General features: G+C 32.5%; 2 protein-coding genes across 2 annotated transcripts; both read right to left on the minus strand.

Annotated features, from left to right (window-relative positions):
• Positions 1 to 1091: 1091 nt before the first annotated feature.
• LOC112027028 (uncharacterized) lies at positions 1092 to 7440 on the minus strand. The gene is made up of 2 exons (XM_024059691.2): positions 7315 to 7440; positions 1092 to 2412 (listed from the first exon to the last, which is right to left on the minus strand). The coding sequence occupies exon 2, from the start codon at positions 2356 to 2358 to the stop codon at positions 1321 to 1323; it is 1038 nt and encodes a 345-aa protein (XP_023915459.1). The 5' UTR covers positions 2359 to 2412; positions 7315 to 7440; the 3' UTR covers positions 1092 to 1320.
• Positions 7441 to 9027: 1587 nt separating this feature from the next.
• Positions 9028 to 10065, minus strand: LOC112027017 (receptor-like protein 1). The gene has a single exon (XM_024059683.2). The coding sequence runs from the start codon at positions 10063 to 10065 to the stop codon at positions 9028 to 9030; it is 1038 nt and encodes a 345-aa protein (XP_023915451.2).
• Between the last annotated feature and the right edge of the window lie 8041 nt (positions 10066 to 18106).

The raw sequence follows: 18106 nt of genomic DNA on the forward strand, positions 1-18106 counted from the left end.
TCCATCTAGATTGGGTCAAGGTTTGAACTACGTAGGATCACATAAAGGTACAACCTTTATGCTTTGATAACATCACATGCACTGGGTAGTGTTATTAATCACCATCCGGCCGGTCCATTCTTAGACCTAACCAAGGGGAGTCTTAGTATCAAGGTAAGAATTTATACTGCATGATTTTAACCTTGAGAATGCCAAATCTGAAAAGTATAGGCATCTTTTCAGAAAGATGGATTGACACATAGTCTCTCAAAACTGAAACAATTTTATTCACTCTTTGATGTTCTAGATCTTTAAGAGAATTGTTGAGCAAAGCTAGATTTTACTGGTATTGGGCATCAGTGGGACTAAACTTTGTCAAGCAACTCTAAATATCCCATCCAATTTTGTTTACAATTTTAGTGAAAGCAGAAGTTCTTGATGAGCTGTAATGTGATTATGTGTAGAAAAATTGAGTTCTAGAATTTACTATCTAGTTGTCTTCTTACTAAACAGCTAATTTAGGCTTTGTATTTTATTTTCTGAAGTCTAGAGGATGTATAGAGGTTGGATGGTGGCCACAATTTGTCAAAAACATTGCAAGAAATCAAACCCAAAAAAATAATAAAAACAATAAAAAATAAACATTGTGTAAATTTTTGAAATTGGAGTGATGAACTTAAATATGTACACAAAAATTGTATATATTACATATAACTTGTACTAATAAATATGAACCGGCCAAATTTGTACGATTCAAGAACACAATATATTCTTTCAGCTGTGGTACCATCCCTATTAAAGAACACTCACTGTGGTTGGAACTTGGATTAAGGTTGTTAAATAAGTCGACAATAACACACATCATTCCTATTGAGGTTAAAGCACAAGGCTCAAACAAGTTTGGAGAAACTTTGTCAATATATAGTTAGATCTTTTACCTTTTTTTGGATGAGATTATAGTTAGACCCTCTGTATCAGGGTTCTTTTTTTTTTTTTTTTTTTTTTCATGGCCTTTAATTTTTGAGTGACACAACTCCCCTAAAAATTGCTGAGGATTTTCTACAAAAATTCCACTCAACAAAGTTTTGATTAAGCTAAAGGAATGTGGGAGGTGATCATAGAACCTAGATGTATTCATAGATGCCCAAATACATGTAGAATCAATTTTCCAAAATGGAACATAATCTTCCAACATTGCCAATAAAGATACCAAAAGTCAACTTGAGGAACTACAGTAGAGATACGAATACAACCTTTCGAAAGTCTTTGAAGGGCCCTTACAGAGCCAACAATTAACTGAAATAACGGTCACTAACGTGTAAGTTCTTCAAGTTGCGATTCTCAGATCTCCCCCAAATAAATCTGTTTATCACTACTGCAAGATCCAACAATAGGTTCACTGGGATGGAAGACACACTCATTGACTGAACCAGTGTGGCCAGGGAGCTTATACAAGATTCGTCTAGATGTAGTATCCCAAATGTATACCATCCGATCTGAACTCCCGGCAGTGACTTTGCTTCCATCAGGTGACCAGCTACACTTCAACAAGTTCTTTTCAAAGTTGTGTTGGTGCCCTTCCATTACCTTTACACACCGATTTTGTGGTGCATATGGACGCATATCCCATATGCAGAGTTTGCAATCCATACCGTTTGTAAGAAGATAGGAGCCATCAGGACTCAACTGCATACCTGTTATCATATCTTGATGACCTTGAAGTGTCATTGTAACTTCACCTTTGCGCAAGTCCCATACCTTTACTTCATTGTCAATACCACCTGTGAAGATCTTATCAGATGCATCTGAGAAACCAACGGCTGTGATTTGGTATTTATCTGGAAATGTCTGAATGGCACCCCTCTGACGCATATCCCACAGTTTTGCAGTTCCATCATCAGATCCACTAACAACAAGTGGTGGCCCTCTCCGAGAAGGACAGCATGAATTCACAAACGAGGAGTGTTCTGCCATTTTCTTGATTTGTTTTCCTGTTTCAACATCCCATGCCCTCAGCGTTTTGTCAGGGCTGGCTGATATTATCTGTGATCCATCAGTGGTCCAATGAAGATCCAAAACTGCATTCTTGTGCCCTTTTAAGACCATGAAGTTCTTGCAATCCCCGTGCACATTCCACAGAAAAATTTCTTTGTCATGAGACCCAGATGCAACAACTGTTCCCCCAGGATTGAACTTCATTGTGTATATGGCACTCTGATGGCCTGTCAGCAACATGATTGGCGATTCCAAACTTGATGTCCGCTGTTTTCCATTTGGCCCAGGTGCTTGAGGAGCACTATATGGGACAGTAGACCATTCCATTGGCCTTGTACCAACTGTAGACAAAGCATTTTCACCCCCTGACGGAATAACTTCCATTTTGTCTTTTACTTTCTCTAACCAGTGATAAATCTAATCTTTATGGCGTATATCCTGATAAAAAAAACTAAAGAAATTAGTCATCCATGTTAAATAAAGCAGGATAAAATAAGTTTAACTGATTATCATGACTACATCCTACATTGGCAATAATTTTCTTTCATTCTTTCTGATACCTCATAAAGTCAATGGTTAAACAAGATAAAAGTAGAAAATCAAAACCACAATAAAGTAAAACAGAAAATCAACTACTAGACTGTACTATCTTATTTTAGTTTTTAATTTTTTTTCCCCCTAAACTGGTTGAAGGTTGGGAGAACAGAATGTTGAACTTCCAATTTTCGACCAGTTTAGGGAAAAATATCCAAAAACTAAAAGTTAGTGCAGCCTTTCCCCCCAACCTCTCCCTTTTCTCTCTTCTTCTCTCTTCAAAAGTATGACTCAGAAAATGATCAAAATTCATCTATATTATGAATCTCCACCCACATCATATCAAAACCAATCTAAAGCATTGTGCATGTAAAGACAATGGAAAATGAGTAAAACTAAGCAATTGTTACAATCGGCACTTTTTTTTGGGTGATGAGTTAATTATTCTTGCCAATGATGTTTAACATTGCACTGGATGTATCAATTTGTTAAGCACTACAACAAAAACATTTTTGTCAAGGTCAACCCACAAAAATTGACAATCACCCATACAATTAAATATAGGCATAAATCATTATAAATAGAAATGATAATCTAGTTAGCAACAAAAGAAACCGAAAAGCATTTAGATTTAATCACTTGCTTCAATCAAAGTTAACAAGGTGCATGTTAAACTTTGATTAGTGCATGCATGCAGTCAAAACTAAATCAATTGGGCCCAATATAACTATATCATAAAAAGTTTAATTATAAAAATTAAAAATAATTCTACAGTTGATTACTATCATTTGTTTTTATTTTTTTGGGTCCATGACGCACTATGTGTGAAACATTAATATTCTCAAGCTGCTTACTTACACCATTACACCTAGTAGGGGAAAAAAAGGAGGGGGAATAAACAAAATCATAAGCACACAAAAGAAATGTTCATTTTTATCAATCCTAACAGTGCATCAAGAAAGGTTTTTTTCTTTTTTATGTTTCACTATAATCATCCAAGGGAAGACAAAACAAGGGTAAAAAAATTATTACCATGAGGTTCAAGTACAATGTTGCTGATGGTCAAGGACTGACCATATGCAATTTTTTTTTTTTTTTAATTATAAGTAAACATCAATCGGAACTCTGTTAAAGGGATAAGAAAGAATGGATGAGGACTTAGGTTCCAATCTTACTAAATGATCAAATTAGTAAAATTTAAACCTAAGATGTAGCCTAACAAATCCTACCCCTTTACAAAGGGGGAAAAAGGAAAGAGACCAATACTGTACATAAATTCATGAGCATGTAGACGTGTTTTTTTTGGTACACAAACACCCACCACCTACTTCTTAAAAAGTAGAGTAGATGCCACTTGAGCTAGAGCTCAATCCTCAATGGTATTACCTCCTTTTTATAAATCCTAAGACAATGATCAAAGAAGGATAAACCTAATACCATGAGGTAAGAGTAGAATGTGATAAAGATGTGAGATGGGACTGATTTAGATTTTCATTCAGGCCTTACTAATTTCTTTAACTTAATAAGATTTGGACCTAAAATCTACACTAACCATATCTTACCTCTTTACCAATAATGAAAAAAGAAAAAAGAAAAATAAACAGTCATGTGCAGACAAAAACAGTATTCAGCTATATCAATTACTAGTTTGAAAATGTATTCTGGTTATTCCTGAGTTCATCATTCGACAAGACTAAACAGAGAGAAAGGAATTATCACAGTTATTAGACAACTGAGTATGTATACCCGGTCAACTGTTAGTTTAAAACTACAAATACACTTGGTATACTGAAAGAATCCATTAGCTCTATCTCTTTAGCTTGATACTTTATTTTTCAGACATATAACTCCGTAAAACTCGTAAATTGTAGTAGTAATAAAATCCTAAGGCCCAGAATTAGGAACAAACATTCAATAAAAAAGTATATAAAATACCTGAATTTTGCATACCAAAAAAGAAACTTTAATACATATATTCCAATATCCTTTGCCACATAAAATTTAATTTTTATTCTATTTCTTTATGTTTGTGTGTATAGTTAAGTTCCTACAACTCAATAACCCCAGTTGCAATATTGCGGACCTAAGGGAAACCATTAAGGTAGAATTCCTAATGCAGTCAGACCACTTTTTCTTGGCAGTCAGAGCCACTTTCAGTTAAAAAAAAGTCCCAACTTCTTATTAACTTTTGCTACTTTAGCTGCTTCCCAATGTATTTGATACCCATTTTATCCTTCTTAATGATTTCCCCAAGTGCACCCATTAACATACTCTATTGTACAAATCTAGATATCCAGGCCACGTTTATAAAAAAGAAGATTAAATAACACTGCATACATCAAAATCTTTAGTAAAATTGGCACTCTTTTGAACAAGGAATAAGGCTTCTTATGCAGTACCTAAGATTTAAAACTAAATAAGTAAAATCACTTTTTTCCATTTCTTTTTTCCCAATCTTCAAGCTAAACCCAATATACCTAATATTCAACCACTTTACTGTCTTCCATGACTTTCTCAGCAACCGAAACAGACAGCTAAAGCATTAATCCATCCCCTCACCTCCAAAAGAAATTACAATAAACTACAAAAAGCTAATCGAATCCAAACTCCCCCAATCACTAAAAACAGAAAAACAGATCAAAAATCTTAACTTCCAGTAAGAATCAGACAATAACGTAAATCCAGCTTGGTTTTGAATTTCTCGGAAACTAAACAGCAGAACGATACATATACAGAAAGCAAAATGTCAATTCATGGAATCAAACTAGCCAGTATGATAACTAAGATTCAAAACTAAATAATCAAAATTCCCTTTTTCTCGGTCTTTCAGCTAAACCCAATATACCTAATATTCAACCATTTTACCTTCTTCCATGACCTAAACACTTTCTCAGCAACCAAACAGACAGCTAAAGCATTAAACCATCCCCTCACCCCCAAAAGAAATTCAAATGAACCACAAAAAGCTAATCCAATCCAAACTCCCCCACAACACTAAAAACAGCAGAACAGGCCAAAATCTCAAAAAGAATCAAACAATAAGGTAAATCAAGCTCAGTTATTGAGGTTCCAGTAAACCAAACAGCAGAATAATACATCTACAGAAAGGAAAATGTCAATTCATGGAATCAAACTAGCCAATATGACACTGAAGATTTAAACTAAATGATTAAAATTTTTCCCAGTCTTCAAGCTAAACCCAGTATACCTAACATTCAACCATTTTACCCTCTTCCATAACCTAAACACTTTCTCAACAACCAAACAGACAGCTAAAGACTTAAACTATTCCCACCCCACAAAAGAAATTCAAATAAACTACAAAAAGCTAATCTAAACCAAACTCCCCAAAACACTAAAAACAGAGAAACAGACCAAAATCTTAACTTCCAAAAACGAATCAAATAATAAAATAAATGAAGCTCGGTTATTGAGGTTCTCAGAAACCAAACAGAAGAATAATACATTTACAGAAAGGAAAATGTCAATTCATGGAATCAAACTAGCCAATATGATACCTAAGATTTAAAACTAAATAATCAAAATTCCTCTTTTTTCCCAAGTCTTCAAGCTAAACCCAGTATACCTAGTATTCAACCATTTTACTGTCCTCCATTACCTAAAAACTATCTCAGTAACCAAGAAGACAGCTAAAGCATCAAACCATCCCCTCCCCCCAAATGAAATTCAAATAAACCACAAAAAGCTAATCCAATCCGAACTCCCCAAAAACACCCCAGTATACCTAATATTCAACCATTTTACCTTCTTCCATGACCTAAACACTTTCTCAGCAAGCAAACAGATAGCTAAAGCATTAAACCATCCCCTCACCCCCAAAAGAAATTCAAATAAACCACAGAAAGCTAATCCAAAAAGAATCAAACAATAAGGTAAATCAAGATCAGTAATAAAGGTTCTAGGAAACCAAACAGCAAAGTAATACATTTACAGAAACGAAAATGTCAATTCATGGAATAAAACTAAGCCAATAATGATAACTAAGATTTAAAACTAAATAATCAAAATTCCTCTTCTTCTTTTTTTCCCAGTCTTCAAGCTAAACCCAGTATTCCTACTATTCAACCATTTTACTGGATCCATTACCTAAAAACTTTCTCAGTAACCAAGCAGACAGCTAAAGCATTAAACCATCCTCTCCCCCCAAAAGAAATTCAAATAAACTACTAAAAGCAAATCTAACCTGAACTCCCAAACACTAAGAACAGCAAAACAGACCAAAATCTAAACTTCCAATCAAACAATAAGGTAAATCAAGCTCAGTTATTGAGGTTCTCAGAAACCAAACGGCAGAGTAATACATTTACAGAAAGGAAAATGCCAATTCATGGAAACAAACTAAGCCAATATGATAACTAAGATTCAAAACTAAATAACGAAACTTCCTCTTTTTTTTTCCCAGTCTTCAAGCTAAACCCAGAATACCTAATATTCAACCATTTTACTGTATCCATTACTTAAAAACTTTCTCAGCAACCAAACAGACAGCTAAAGTATTAAACCGTCCCCTCACCCCCCCCCAAAAGAAATTCAAATAAACCACAAAAAGCTAATCTAACACGAACTCCCAAACACTAATACCAACGAAACAGACAAAAATCTTTAACTTCCAAAAACGAACAAAACAATAACAATAACAATAACAATAACAATAACAATAACAGCAGAGTAATAAATATACAGAAATGAAAATGTCAATTCATGGAATCAAAGTAGAGTAATATGACAAAGAAATTGTACGGATTTAGGGTTTTGCAGAGAGAGAGAGAGAGAAAGAGAGAGTACCAGGTAGAGATTTGCGTGTTGAGCTTAAACCCTAGAGAGTTCTTTCTTTCTTTCTTTTTCTTCGATAGTGAAGAAGATTTGGGATCTGACTCTGTTTTTGAGTTTGGACCCTGGTTGTTTTTAATAGCTTTCATTGCACGTCGTCGTTTTGGTCCACACTTAATGTTTGGGAAAATAAAAAATAAAAAATGACACTTTCACTGCTTACTGTTTAGATTTTCTTTCTTGTATTTAATAGTGTGAATACAAATATTTTTGTCTTCCTTTTTTTTGTTCGGCTTTTCACTCCACTAATTACTTTTTTTTTCCTCATAATTATTGATTTTAAATTTTACTTTTCTTTTTTTTTTTTTTTTTTTTTGGCACATGACACCTTTTTTTTAATTTAGCCATAGTAATAGAGGGAAGGACTCTTATTCCCAAATGATTGGTCAATGCTAAGCCACATCAATTTCGATGGGTTGAGACGAAAAGTTAATAATCTTTAAGTTTTTTTTTTTTTTTTTTTAATCTTAGTCATCTTTAACTATTTTACTCGATATGGATTCCAAAATTATAAAGACTATCATTTGAAACGAGGAAACTGATTGGGGTATTAAATGCAATTGAATTTAACTATCAAGATATAATTGACAAGATTAAGTGTTTGTTTGGAACGGAAGGAAAAAAGAAAGTAGTAGATGGGAGGTGGTTGAAAGTCCCTCTCCTTCAATCCAAACATAGAGTAAGGGAAAAATTAAAAGGTAGTGTCTATTATACACTACTTGTTACACACAATGTACACAAATTTTAGATTTTGAACTGAAATCTTGACTTATAGTCAGTAACTATGAGTAAGACCAAGGTCACAACATGATTTTTAGTATCTTGTTTTGCAAAGCACGGTTCTAGTGTACAATAATGCTCAATCCCACAAGAATAAGTACTTGTGAGGTGTGGGGGAGACAAGAGTCGGAGTTTAAGTCTCTAGAAGGGAGCTTCACACACATATACACTTAGATTAGGCTAGAGTAGAATTTCTATCTTGTATGAAAATAATAATAATTAAAAATAAGACTAAAATAAGAAAAATAACAAGGTGGAAGTGTATGAATATAAATCCTCTTGTATTCGAAATGTATAAGTGAACATCTTGTCTAGCTTTCGAAATCATTTTTCATTATTGATATGCATATATGTAAAGCTTGCTACAACAAGAGTTGCCTAACATTTAAGTCTTGGAAATCCATAGCCTAATTACACAAACGGTTTGATAACCCCCGTAGAGTATCAGAAACAAAATAATAACAAGCATACAAGTAAAACTCAATCAAATTAAAGCATCGTAGTCGCCAATAAGTATTAATATAAAGAACAATAATAACTCCCAGAAAGAACATGATGTATGATACTGAAAAGCTGGCATAGAAAACCACTTGATCTACTTCATACCATTTCCCATCACCTATGCTTGAGGATTTTGTCAACATCCGAGGCAAATCATCTATACTAGTGCATTTTTTATCCAATGGTAGACCACAAAGAAAGAGATTTCCTTTATAGTTGCTCTTGCTAAATGTTCCAAATTGTTGTTTCATTTCTGGTGTCCTACCTGATAAGTTGTTATGAGCAACACTAAACATTGCTAGAAAATGGAACTCAATAAGTGTTAGAGGGATGTGTCCACTCAAAGTATTGTAAGAAAGGTCCAGGCTTTCTAATTCAACCAAGTTTTTAGAATGTTTGTGGAATGAAACCGATCAATTGATTGTGAGACAAGTTCAATGCTCGAACAGAAGAAAGTTTTCCAAGCTCAAGTGGGATTTCACCCATTAAGTTGTTACAAGACAAATCCAATCCAGACATGTAATTTAGAATGTTATCCTTGTAAGAGATAAGCAAGTTTTTGGTAATGAAGTTAACTTCTTCTGTTGATTTATAGTCATCAAAAACTACTAGAGGCATACTATCCTCCGAAACACTTCCACATTTCGTAGATGTCATAATTATTACATAATTAGTGCTGAACTCATAAGAATGATTCTTCCCAAAGGTAATGTCTTGAAAGCAATGAGGAATGGACCCAAAAAAGAAGTTGCTAGAGAGATCCATTAGGTTTATTTTGACCAATTGACATAAATTTGTTCGAATAGCTCCACTTAACCGGTTTCCTCTTAGTAAAAGAATTTTCAAGCTAGAAAGTTTACCAATTGCTCTAGGAATTTTGCCAGACAACTTGTTGTGACTAATATCCAATGACAAAAGACCTGACACATTTAGAAAAGCTTTTGGTATTGATCCTAAAAAGAAGTTTTCCTCCAAATGTATGTGATTAAGAGACCCCTTACGTGACCATGAAGGTAAAGACTCCGAAAAAGGATTATGAGAAAGGTCTAGAAAGATCAATGAAGTTGTTTCACAAGAAATCTGGCCACTAAAAAAGTTATCCCGCAAGAGTAGTAGAGCAAGCTTTGTTTGGTTACATATCCAACTAATAATCTTACCAACCATGTTATTATTGTCGACATCCAAGAAACTTAGGGAACAAGAGCATTTGGCTAACACGTTTGACAAAGTTCCAGAGAACTTATTGTCATTTATTCTCAAAACCTCTAGATTGTTTAAGTTAAAATTGCTTGAAAATAAATGTCCTTGGAAATTATTTTTAGATAACTTCAAAACCAGCAATTTTAAGCAACCTGCAAGCAATTCCTTTGGTACTTCTCTTGAGAAGTTTTTGAAGGACACATCTAATACATCCAAGAGACCCATGTTAGATGTTACCAATTGAGTGTGGGAGACAACCTTCAAAATTGTTTTTGGATAAGTTTAGATATGATATGTTGGGTCGAACATGTCCTGTATTTCCTTGAAGCTATCCAATGAGCTGATTGTCCGACACATCCATCAAACTAGCAAAGCCAAGATTGAGTGGCACATGGAAATGACTGAGAAAGAGTTATTCTTGAGAGAGACAATACTAGCCTTTTGTTGTTCTCAAGCAACCAACTAGGGAATTGTCCTTTCAATTGTTTGTGAGAGAGATCAAGCACTCTGAAGTTGTGCTGGTGAAGGAGGAATGTTGGCATTTGAATGGAGAGCTTGTTCAGAGTACAATTATATAGCACAAGGAACTCCGACTGAAACAAAGGTACCCATGTTGAATTTCTGTTTCGATATCAAGCGTCTTGCTATCACATATAATTTGAACGAGTTCAAGCTTGGAATGATTAGCAAATGTGTCAAATGAGAATAAACCCTCGAAAAGATTATAACTAAGATCAGTATGCTTTAGAGATGTCAGACCAACTATTAAAGATGAAATGTTCCCTTTGAAATGGTTCTTCGAGAGATCTAACAGTTGAAGAGACGTCAAATTTTTTAGGCAATGAGGAAGGGTCCCTTCAAAAGAATTCATACTAGGATATAACTCTTCAAGTTTCTTCAATTCACATAAACCTGCAAAAATAAAAATAACTTAAGAGAAAAATGCTAAAACTATTACCAATGTTACTACAAAAAGCTTAAAACTTACATGATAATGAATATGATTGGTAATTTGGTATCATCTCAATAACATAATATATAAAATGTTTTGAATAACATAGAATTCTAAGACTAGTAACACATCAATTTATAAGTTTTGACATAATTTTCTTCAACTTACTTATGGTTGGATGGCACTTCCTAGTGTACTCCAACGAGGTTAGGAATACATCTTTACATAAAATCTTGATGAAATACTTGCCTTGAGTTGGTGAAGAGCCATTAAGGTAATTACTGGACAAGGATAAAGATTTGAGAGAGGATAGTGCCCTTATAGAATGAGGAAGATTTCTAGTAAATCCATTCCAACTTAAATCTAAAATCTCCAAACTATCAAAAGATTCGAAATCTACACACACAAAAATAAAACAAATACCATTTGTGTTGAGGAGATATCTAAATTGACATAGTTGTATGTGTATATATAAGACATGTTTTAATGACATGCAACCAAAGGCAATTTAACCATATGATTTAATAAAAAGAAAATCTTATTACATTGAATCGGTAATGAACCATTGAAAGCATTGCCCCCCAAAATGAAGATCTCCAAGGTTCCTAGAATTGCAAGATCTGTAGCAATATAAATGTAACATATTTTAGAAGAAACAGAGAATTATATTTGAGAAAGTCTATAAACACAAAAGTGACATGAGCCCAGATGATGTGGCAAATTGTTAATGGTATGTGAAAAATTTATGTCAATGGTGAGTTCAGATGAAAACTAATAAAAGCTTGTTAACTTAACTATTGTAAAAAATGTTAGTGAAAATTTTTGTGTAGGTAAAATTGCTCGTTATATATTGCACGGTGAGAGAGTTAAAAAAAAATGCTCATGTAAGTTAAAATTGCATCAAATTCTAAAAGACCTTATACGGTCATAATATTATAGCTGATTAACCTAGCAAAGGATTTTGATTTAACTAGTGCAAAAACCAATAGAATTTGAGTAATGCTAGAGATATTTTACATAAGCTTTACAAGCTGATATGTTATAAATTAACAAAAAATAAATAAATAAAACACTAATTTATTATGTTGTGACATCAATCACATTGATTATTAGGTCAGTTTGTAAACATTTTTGTAGTAAAATTAGTAATAATTTTAACATTTATCAATGAAGTTTCCATAGCACATACCTTGCTCATAAAGTGGGTCCTCCATGACATTTTCATCCAATTTTAGGGATTAAGAGCCAATAGTGCAGCCAAAAATCTTAAAATTTCTTTGTCAAACTGATTGTTGCCTAGGTCTAGTTGCTCCAGGTTGCTCAGCTTAGCCAAACTTTTGGAATCTGAGAATACTTGAGGCCGTGGTGGCCAATTAGTAGTTATAGACATAATGAAAGTGTTGTAATAAGCAGGGGAAATCACCTTCTTAACTAAAAAAATCTAATAAATCACTCATTCTTTCCACACAAAAAAAGAAGAAGAAGAGAAAGTACACAAATATTATAAATATAATGGTACTTGATTAAATCATGTGTTATACAAAAACAATTATTTAGAACTTTGGAAGCACCATGCTCTACTCTTGGGAAAATTTTCATTTGCGCCGGGCGCATGAGATACGGTCTTCTATAGTCCTACTCTAAATGTTGTCCCCAAAAGTCGATTAGATTTCACAATGTTTCCTACAAGCTTCTAGAGTCTTTAATGGATTCTAGGGTTTTGTATGTTTGTAAAAGTTGACCACAGCTTGTGCCATTGCTTTCATTCTGATTTAGATGCTCCTTGAATTGTTTTTTAACTTTCATCTTGATCCAATCTCTATTTTTTTTTTCACAAGCATATTTTTATTTCCTCACAAATTTCATTCATAAGCGCTATCTTTTCCTTAAAAAAAATAGAGAAAACAATTCAAGTAAAGAAAAAAAAATCTTTTTTTTTTCAAAAATTCAAATGATTATCAAGAGTCTTATAACTCAATAGCATAACCTACCTTTTCTATTATGAAGAGAACTAGAATTGAATCCCTCCTCCCTATCGTTTGGCGTAAAGACACACACATATGCACACACCAAAAAAAAAAAAAAACCTCTTTTGATATTGGTCATAAATAGTTAATTATATATATAGCTTACTTTAGAACAAACTAGTAAAGTTGGTTGTAGAAAAATTCATTTTATTTTCTCTCTATTTCTACCTTGCATCGTTAGGGAGCCATTGAGAAGATTATAACTTAAATCCAACATCTCCAAGTCTTCAAGAATCGAAAGTTCTGCATAAAAATAAAAATAAATGTGAAAGGTAGGATTTGTTTTATATTGTTTAAGGAATTATGGAAAATTAAACATACCTTTCATAAGGAAGGATCCTTTCAATTGATTGCGATGAAGAATTAGATTTTTAAGGGATGTAACTAAACTCAGAGATTGTATGATGCTTCGATTGAACTCATTATAACCAAGGTCTAATATCTCCAGCCTTTTCAATCTACACAAACTTTCAGAACCTATGGTAAGATCGTAATTAAGAAAGAGTTATATATATTTTTCCCTTGACAATAAAAACATAGTCAAATTATTTTTGAGAAAAGTTATCTCATTAAAGGAATGAAGCTAAAATTAGCATCTTTTGTTTCAAATCTTTAAAACTAAATCCTAAGCAGTAAGCACCATCAAGTTTTTTTCATTGCTTCCAAAAAATATCATTTTCTCTCTTTTTTTTTTTTTTTTTTTTTTTTTTTGCTTAAGGAATTTCTTGTTAATTAGCAAGAGATGGCTGTCATATATAATGTGTTTTTTGTTGGAAGAAATATTTGTATAAACACTATCCACCGGCTACTATACGAGTCTCAACAAATCATAAGAAACAATTAGAGCGATAAATTAACATACCTTCATTCCCAATCCAACCTTCAAACTCATTCATGGATAAATTTAGACTTTTTAACTCGTTGAAAGCTTCAAATAAAGAAACATTCAAGAACCACATTGAATGATTTGTTTCCAAATAATGCATGTAATTATCCCTGTCATTTCGTAAGAAATAATACTTGAAACGAGGACTATAAACATATGATAATTCCTTGACATTGTGAAGGAACAATTCGACCACATGACCAGTGTTCGAGTCACAAATGACTTGCTCCCAATCATAGCACTCACTCTTTGGGTCATTAGCCCATGAATGGAGAAGATGATCTACATCATTACCATTGGATCTAACAAACTCTTTGATTTCTAATAGACCCGTCCTCTCTTCTTCAAAGCAACCTCTGTGCCCACGGATTTGAATTTGAACTATCAAACCCCACGTTAAGCACTTCATTAGTATAGGCTGAATGTGTTAACACTCCTATATATGTAAGCTCATTCCTAAACCAGTTTTTATACTAGGTAGGAGAATGAGTCAAGTCAATGGTGGAAATTGTGAGGTAAAGGTACCAAGGCCCACAAGTTTGAGGTAAACAATTGGAACCGATTGAGATAGATTAGACCCTGGCCTTGACCCAAGCAGAGTTGAAATATTAAGGGAGTGTTTGGTTAGTGTTTTCAAACAACCATTTTCAGTTTCTAAACCACATTTTATGTATTTCAACGCATTTTTTCACTTACATGTATTTCCATAAATGTTTTCAAATAACAATTTTCAGTTTTTAAACATATGTAGCAAACGGGCCCTAAGATTTTGGATCTGATTATTGTCCGAAGAAAAAGAAACTATTTCCTTTATAGAACAATTTAATTTATTTATAATTTATTCATGTATTCTCTTCCTACAGGATTGTGAGAGGGCTAACAAATGTGCGGGCATGCTTGCAAGTTGTAAGAATGGGTTACTTCCAACCTTGTATCATTTTAGATGAATCTTGCTTATCAAAACATAAAATAAAATAAGTTTTTTAATGAATAAATATATATCATTGATAAAATAAAATAAAAAAAAAGGGGAGAAGGGCCCAGCACATCTCCATCTTCTGGGAAAAAAATCAAGGACAAAAGAGAGAAGGTGAGAAAGTGCTAATTCCAATTACGAAAGACGGCCCAAGGGGTAAGATTGTAACCAAAGAAATTAACCTCCTATGTTACAAACAAAAATAGTAAACAACTAGACCCAAATTAGATTGAAGAGGGATTAAAAATGAATTATTGTGTTGCCTAATTCAATTAATTAATAAAGTAAGCTAGTGAGAAGTTAAAAAAATAAAAAAAATAAAACTATTTGTTGAGGCAATTTTAGAAGATTTGGAGCTTTGAAATTTGAAGAACTAAACCCTAGAATGCTAGAAGAGATTATTATTCCAAATGTACAAGACAATTGTTGGAGAAAATTTCAGTTTGGGGAAGTGGAAACTGATGAGTTTCTCGCATGGTGATCTTATGCTTCAAAAGCCAGTGATAAGTAATTCCAAACTTCAAAATAAGTGAGATCAATTCTGTCTCATTAACCTTTTAACTAATGATCTCTAGACAAAAATGCCTTACGCCCTTTTCACCTAAATTATATAGCCTTTTGCCTCCCTTCCCAAACTAATTAGAGCAATGCCCCTCTTTTAAAACTCAATTTACTCAAAATCGAGTTAAAGACTTATAATGACGTTTTTAAGGACTTATAGTAGCGTTTTGTAACTCGATTTTCATGAAATCAAGTTACAAAATGCTACTATAAGTCCTTAAAACGTTACTATAGGTCTTTAAAAAGGTCACTATAGGACTTCGAAATTTTTTTTTTTTTTTAACTCGATTTTGAGTAAATCGAGTTTTAAAATAGGGGCATTTTCCCTAATTAGTTTGGGAAGGGAGGCGTAAGGCAATATAATTTGGGTGAAAAGGGCATAAAGCAATTTTGTCCAATGATCTCTACTTCATGAGACTTAAGTTTGGAGTTCCAATTGATTGTACCATCCCTTGAGATTTACGTTTTATTCATGGTCAATATGTAAAATTTTGCCTAGAGTTATTAGATTAAAGACAATATTCTTAATTCTAACCTTTCATTTAAAAAAAAAAAAAAAAGAAGAAGAGAATTATTCATCCAAGGCTTTCCATGCTCTAAAGATGATATGATCCAAATGTCTACATAAATTTTGATCATTTCTCTCCTTTCTTCATTCGTTGATTTTGAAATTTTACTTTTTATCACTGCAATAATAATAATAATAATAATAATAATAATAATAATAATAACTAGCCTCATCACACGCGCTCCACATGTTCAATGAGACTTTTTTATTTATTTATTTTGAGTTTAATATAATTTTTCAATTTGAATTTATCTATCGTTAGTGAGGTTACAAATGAATTGATTTTTATAAAACTAAAATTTAGGAATTGCAATGGAATAAACTGCTAGGTTTAGTATGTACTATTTTTTTAAAAAAATATGTATTAAACGTGTGTGTGCTAGTTTTTAGATAAAAAGTGTGTAATTTTTAGGAAAAAAGTTTCTCTAATAGTTTTTTTTTTTTTTTTTGGTTGAATTACACTTTTTGAATCCTCTTAATAATAATAATAATAATAATAATAATAGCCTTATTTAACACCCAATCATTTTAGGAAAAAAGTTTCTCTAATAGTTTTTTTTTTTTTTTTTGGTTGAATTACACTTTTTGAATCCTCTTAATAATAATAATAATAATAATAATAATAGCCTTATTTAACACCCAATCTAATGAATTGCAGGTATACATACTTGACTAAAAAACAATAAACAATATTCCACTGTTAAATAGTAAATGCCTCTTGGTTAGTCTTGACTCCTCCAAATTGATGGTCAAATAATATGAGAATGACAATAACTACGACATGTTTTTTTTTTTTTTGATAGACTATACGGTGGCTTTTGGATTACAAGTTAAATTACGTTTTGACTGTACCCATTTACAGTCTTATCTCTTGGTTACTAATACTTTATAGGGGGTAAAGATGTGACTGTAAATATAATATAAATGAGGGGGATGATTCAATAATCACAGTTTTACTAGATCAAACTATCTGTCTTGAAATTACCCAAAAAAAAAAAAAACTATCTGTCTTGAGAGTTAATTATAAGTGCTCATAACATAAGAGACTCGATTTGTTTACAAGTAATTTTTAGAGGACCACATTGTTAATTTTAACTTATAATTTTTTTAATTATTATGAATTTGATGATTTTATGGATAATTTTGTTTATATAAGATAAATATTCTATTCTAGTCTAACTTAAATATGTATATACATAAAACTCCTTCTTGAAGTGACCATCATGCCAATAGTGCGCGATGATCTTGCAACATTGTTAATGCACACATTTTGGATCATAAGCTTTTTTTCTCCTTTTGCCATGTATAGTTTTATCTCCATCATTGCAAAATAAAAAATAAAAAAATTATTTGACACCCAAGCCTATGGGTTGTAGGTATATATTTTTTTGATGGAGATGAGTTGTAGGTATATTTGACTACAAACGATTTTTCCAATTTCTAAGCAAATAGTAGATGCCTCTTTGTTAGTCTTGGGGTGTGGCTTGTGTCCAGTGGAAATTTCCACTGGACACAAGCCGTGTCCTTAGTCTTGACACTTCAATAAAAATGGTCAAATCATATTAGAATGATGGGGACGATGACCATACGTTGGCCTTTGGGTTTCAACAAGTTAAGTTTTACTTTTGAACAAAAAAATAGAAAAAAGAAAAAGAAAGATTGGAGGAAGAAAGAAAGGATTAATTTAATTTACTTCAGACTTTTGCTACTCACAGTTATTCATGGTTACTCATAACTTCTTGAAAGGGATTCAATGCATTTGGTTTAATATTGTTATCAAAGTGGTCATATGAATGCAACTTATTATATTGTAAAGATGTGACTGGAACTATAAACAACTACGGGTATGATTCAATAGTTACATTTCTCTTGTGACTTGTCAAAAAAAAAAAAAAGTTCAATTCTACCCAATTAAAAAAAAAAAAAAACATTTCAATTGGACCACCATTGGGCCCATTCACATGATTATTTGATAATTACCTACTTTATGTGAGACAAGGAGATTGCACAAATGGGAGAATTCTCAATTGGTTATCTCTCAAAGGGCACTATAATTATCTACACACCACATTAGGGAATAAAAAAAAATGGATATATTATTAAATTGGTCGACCAACTATTAGGGAAAATTTTACTTGTCCCATCAATTATTAATTATGTCCCTTAACTTTTTAAAATCAACTCAATTTTTGCAGTTAAGAGCTTTATAACTCCAAAAAAAAAAAAAAAAAAAATCTCTATATTTTTTTTGAGGGGGGGGGGGGGGTCCTAAATCTCTATATTAATTGTGTTAATC

The sequence above is a fragment of the Quercus suber genome, unplaced genomic scaffold, assembly GCF_002906115.3.
Source record: "Quercus suber isolate HL8 unplaced genomic scaffold, Cork oak 2.0 scaffold_498, whole genome shotgun sequence".
Lineage (NCBI taxonomy): Eukaryota > Viridiplantae > Streptophyta > Magnoliopsida > Fagales > Fagaceae > Quercus > Quercus suber.

Coding starts and splice junctions, on each gene's coding strand:
- LOC112027028 (XM_024059691.2), bottom strand. CDS start 2,358: ATGGAAGTTATTCCGTCAGGGGGTGAAAATGCTTTGTCTACAGTTGGT.
- LOC112027017 (XM_024059683.2), bottom strand. CDS start 10,065: ATGGGTCTCTTGGATGTATTAGATGTGTCCTTCAAAAACTTCTCAAGA.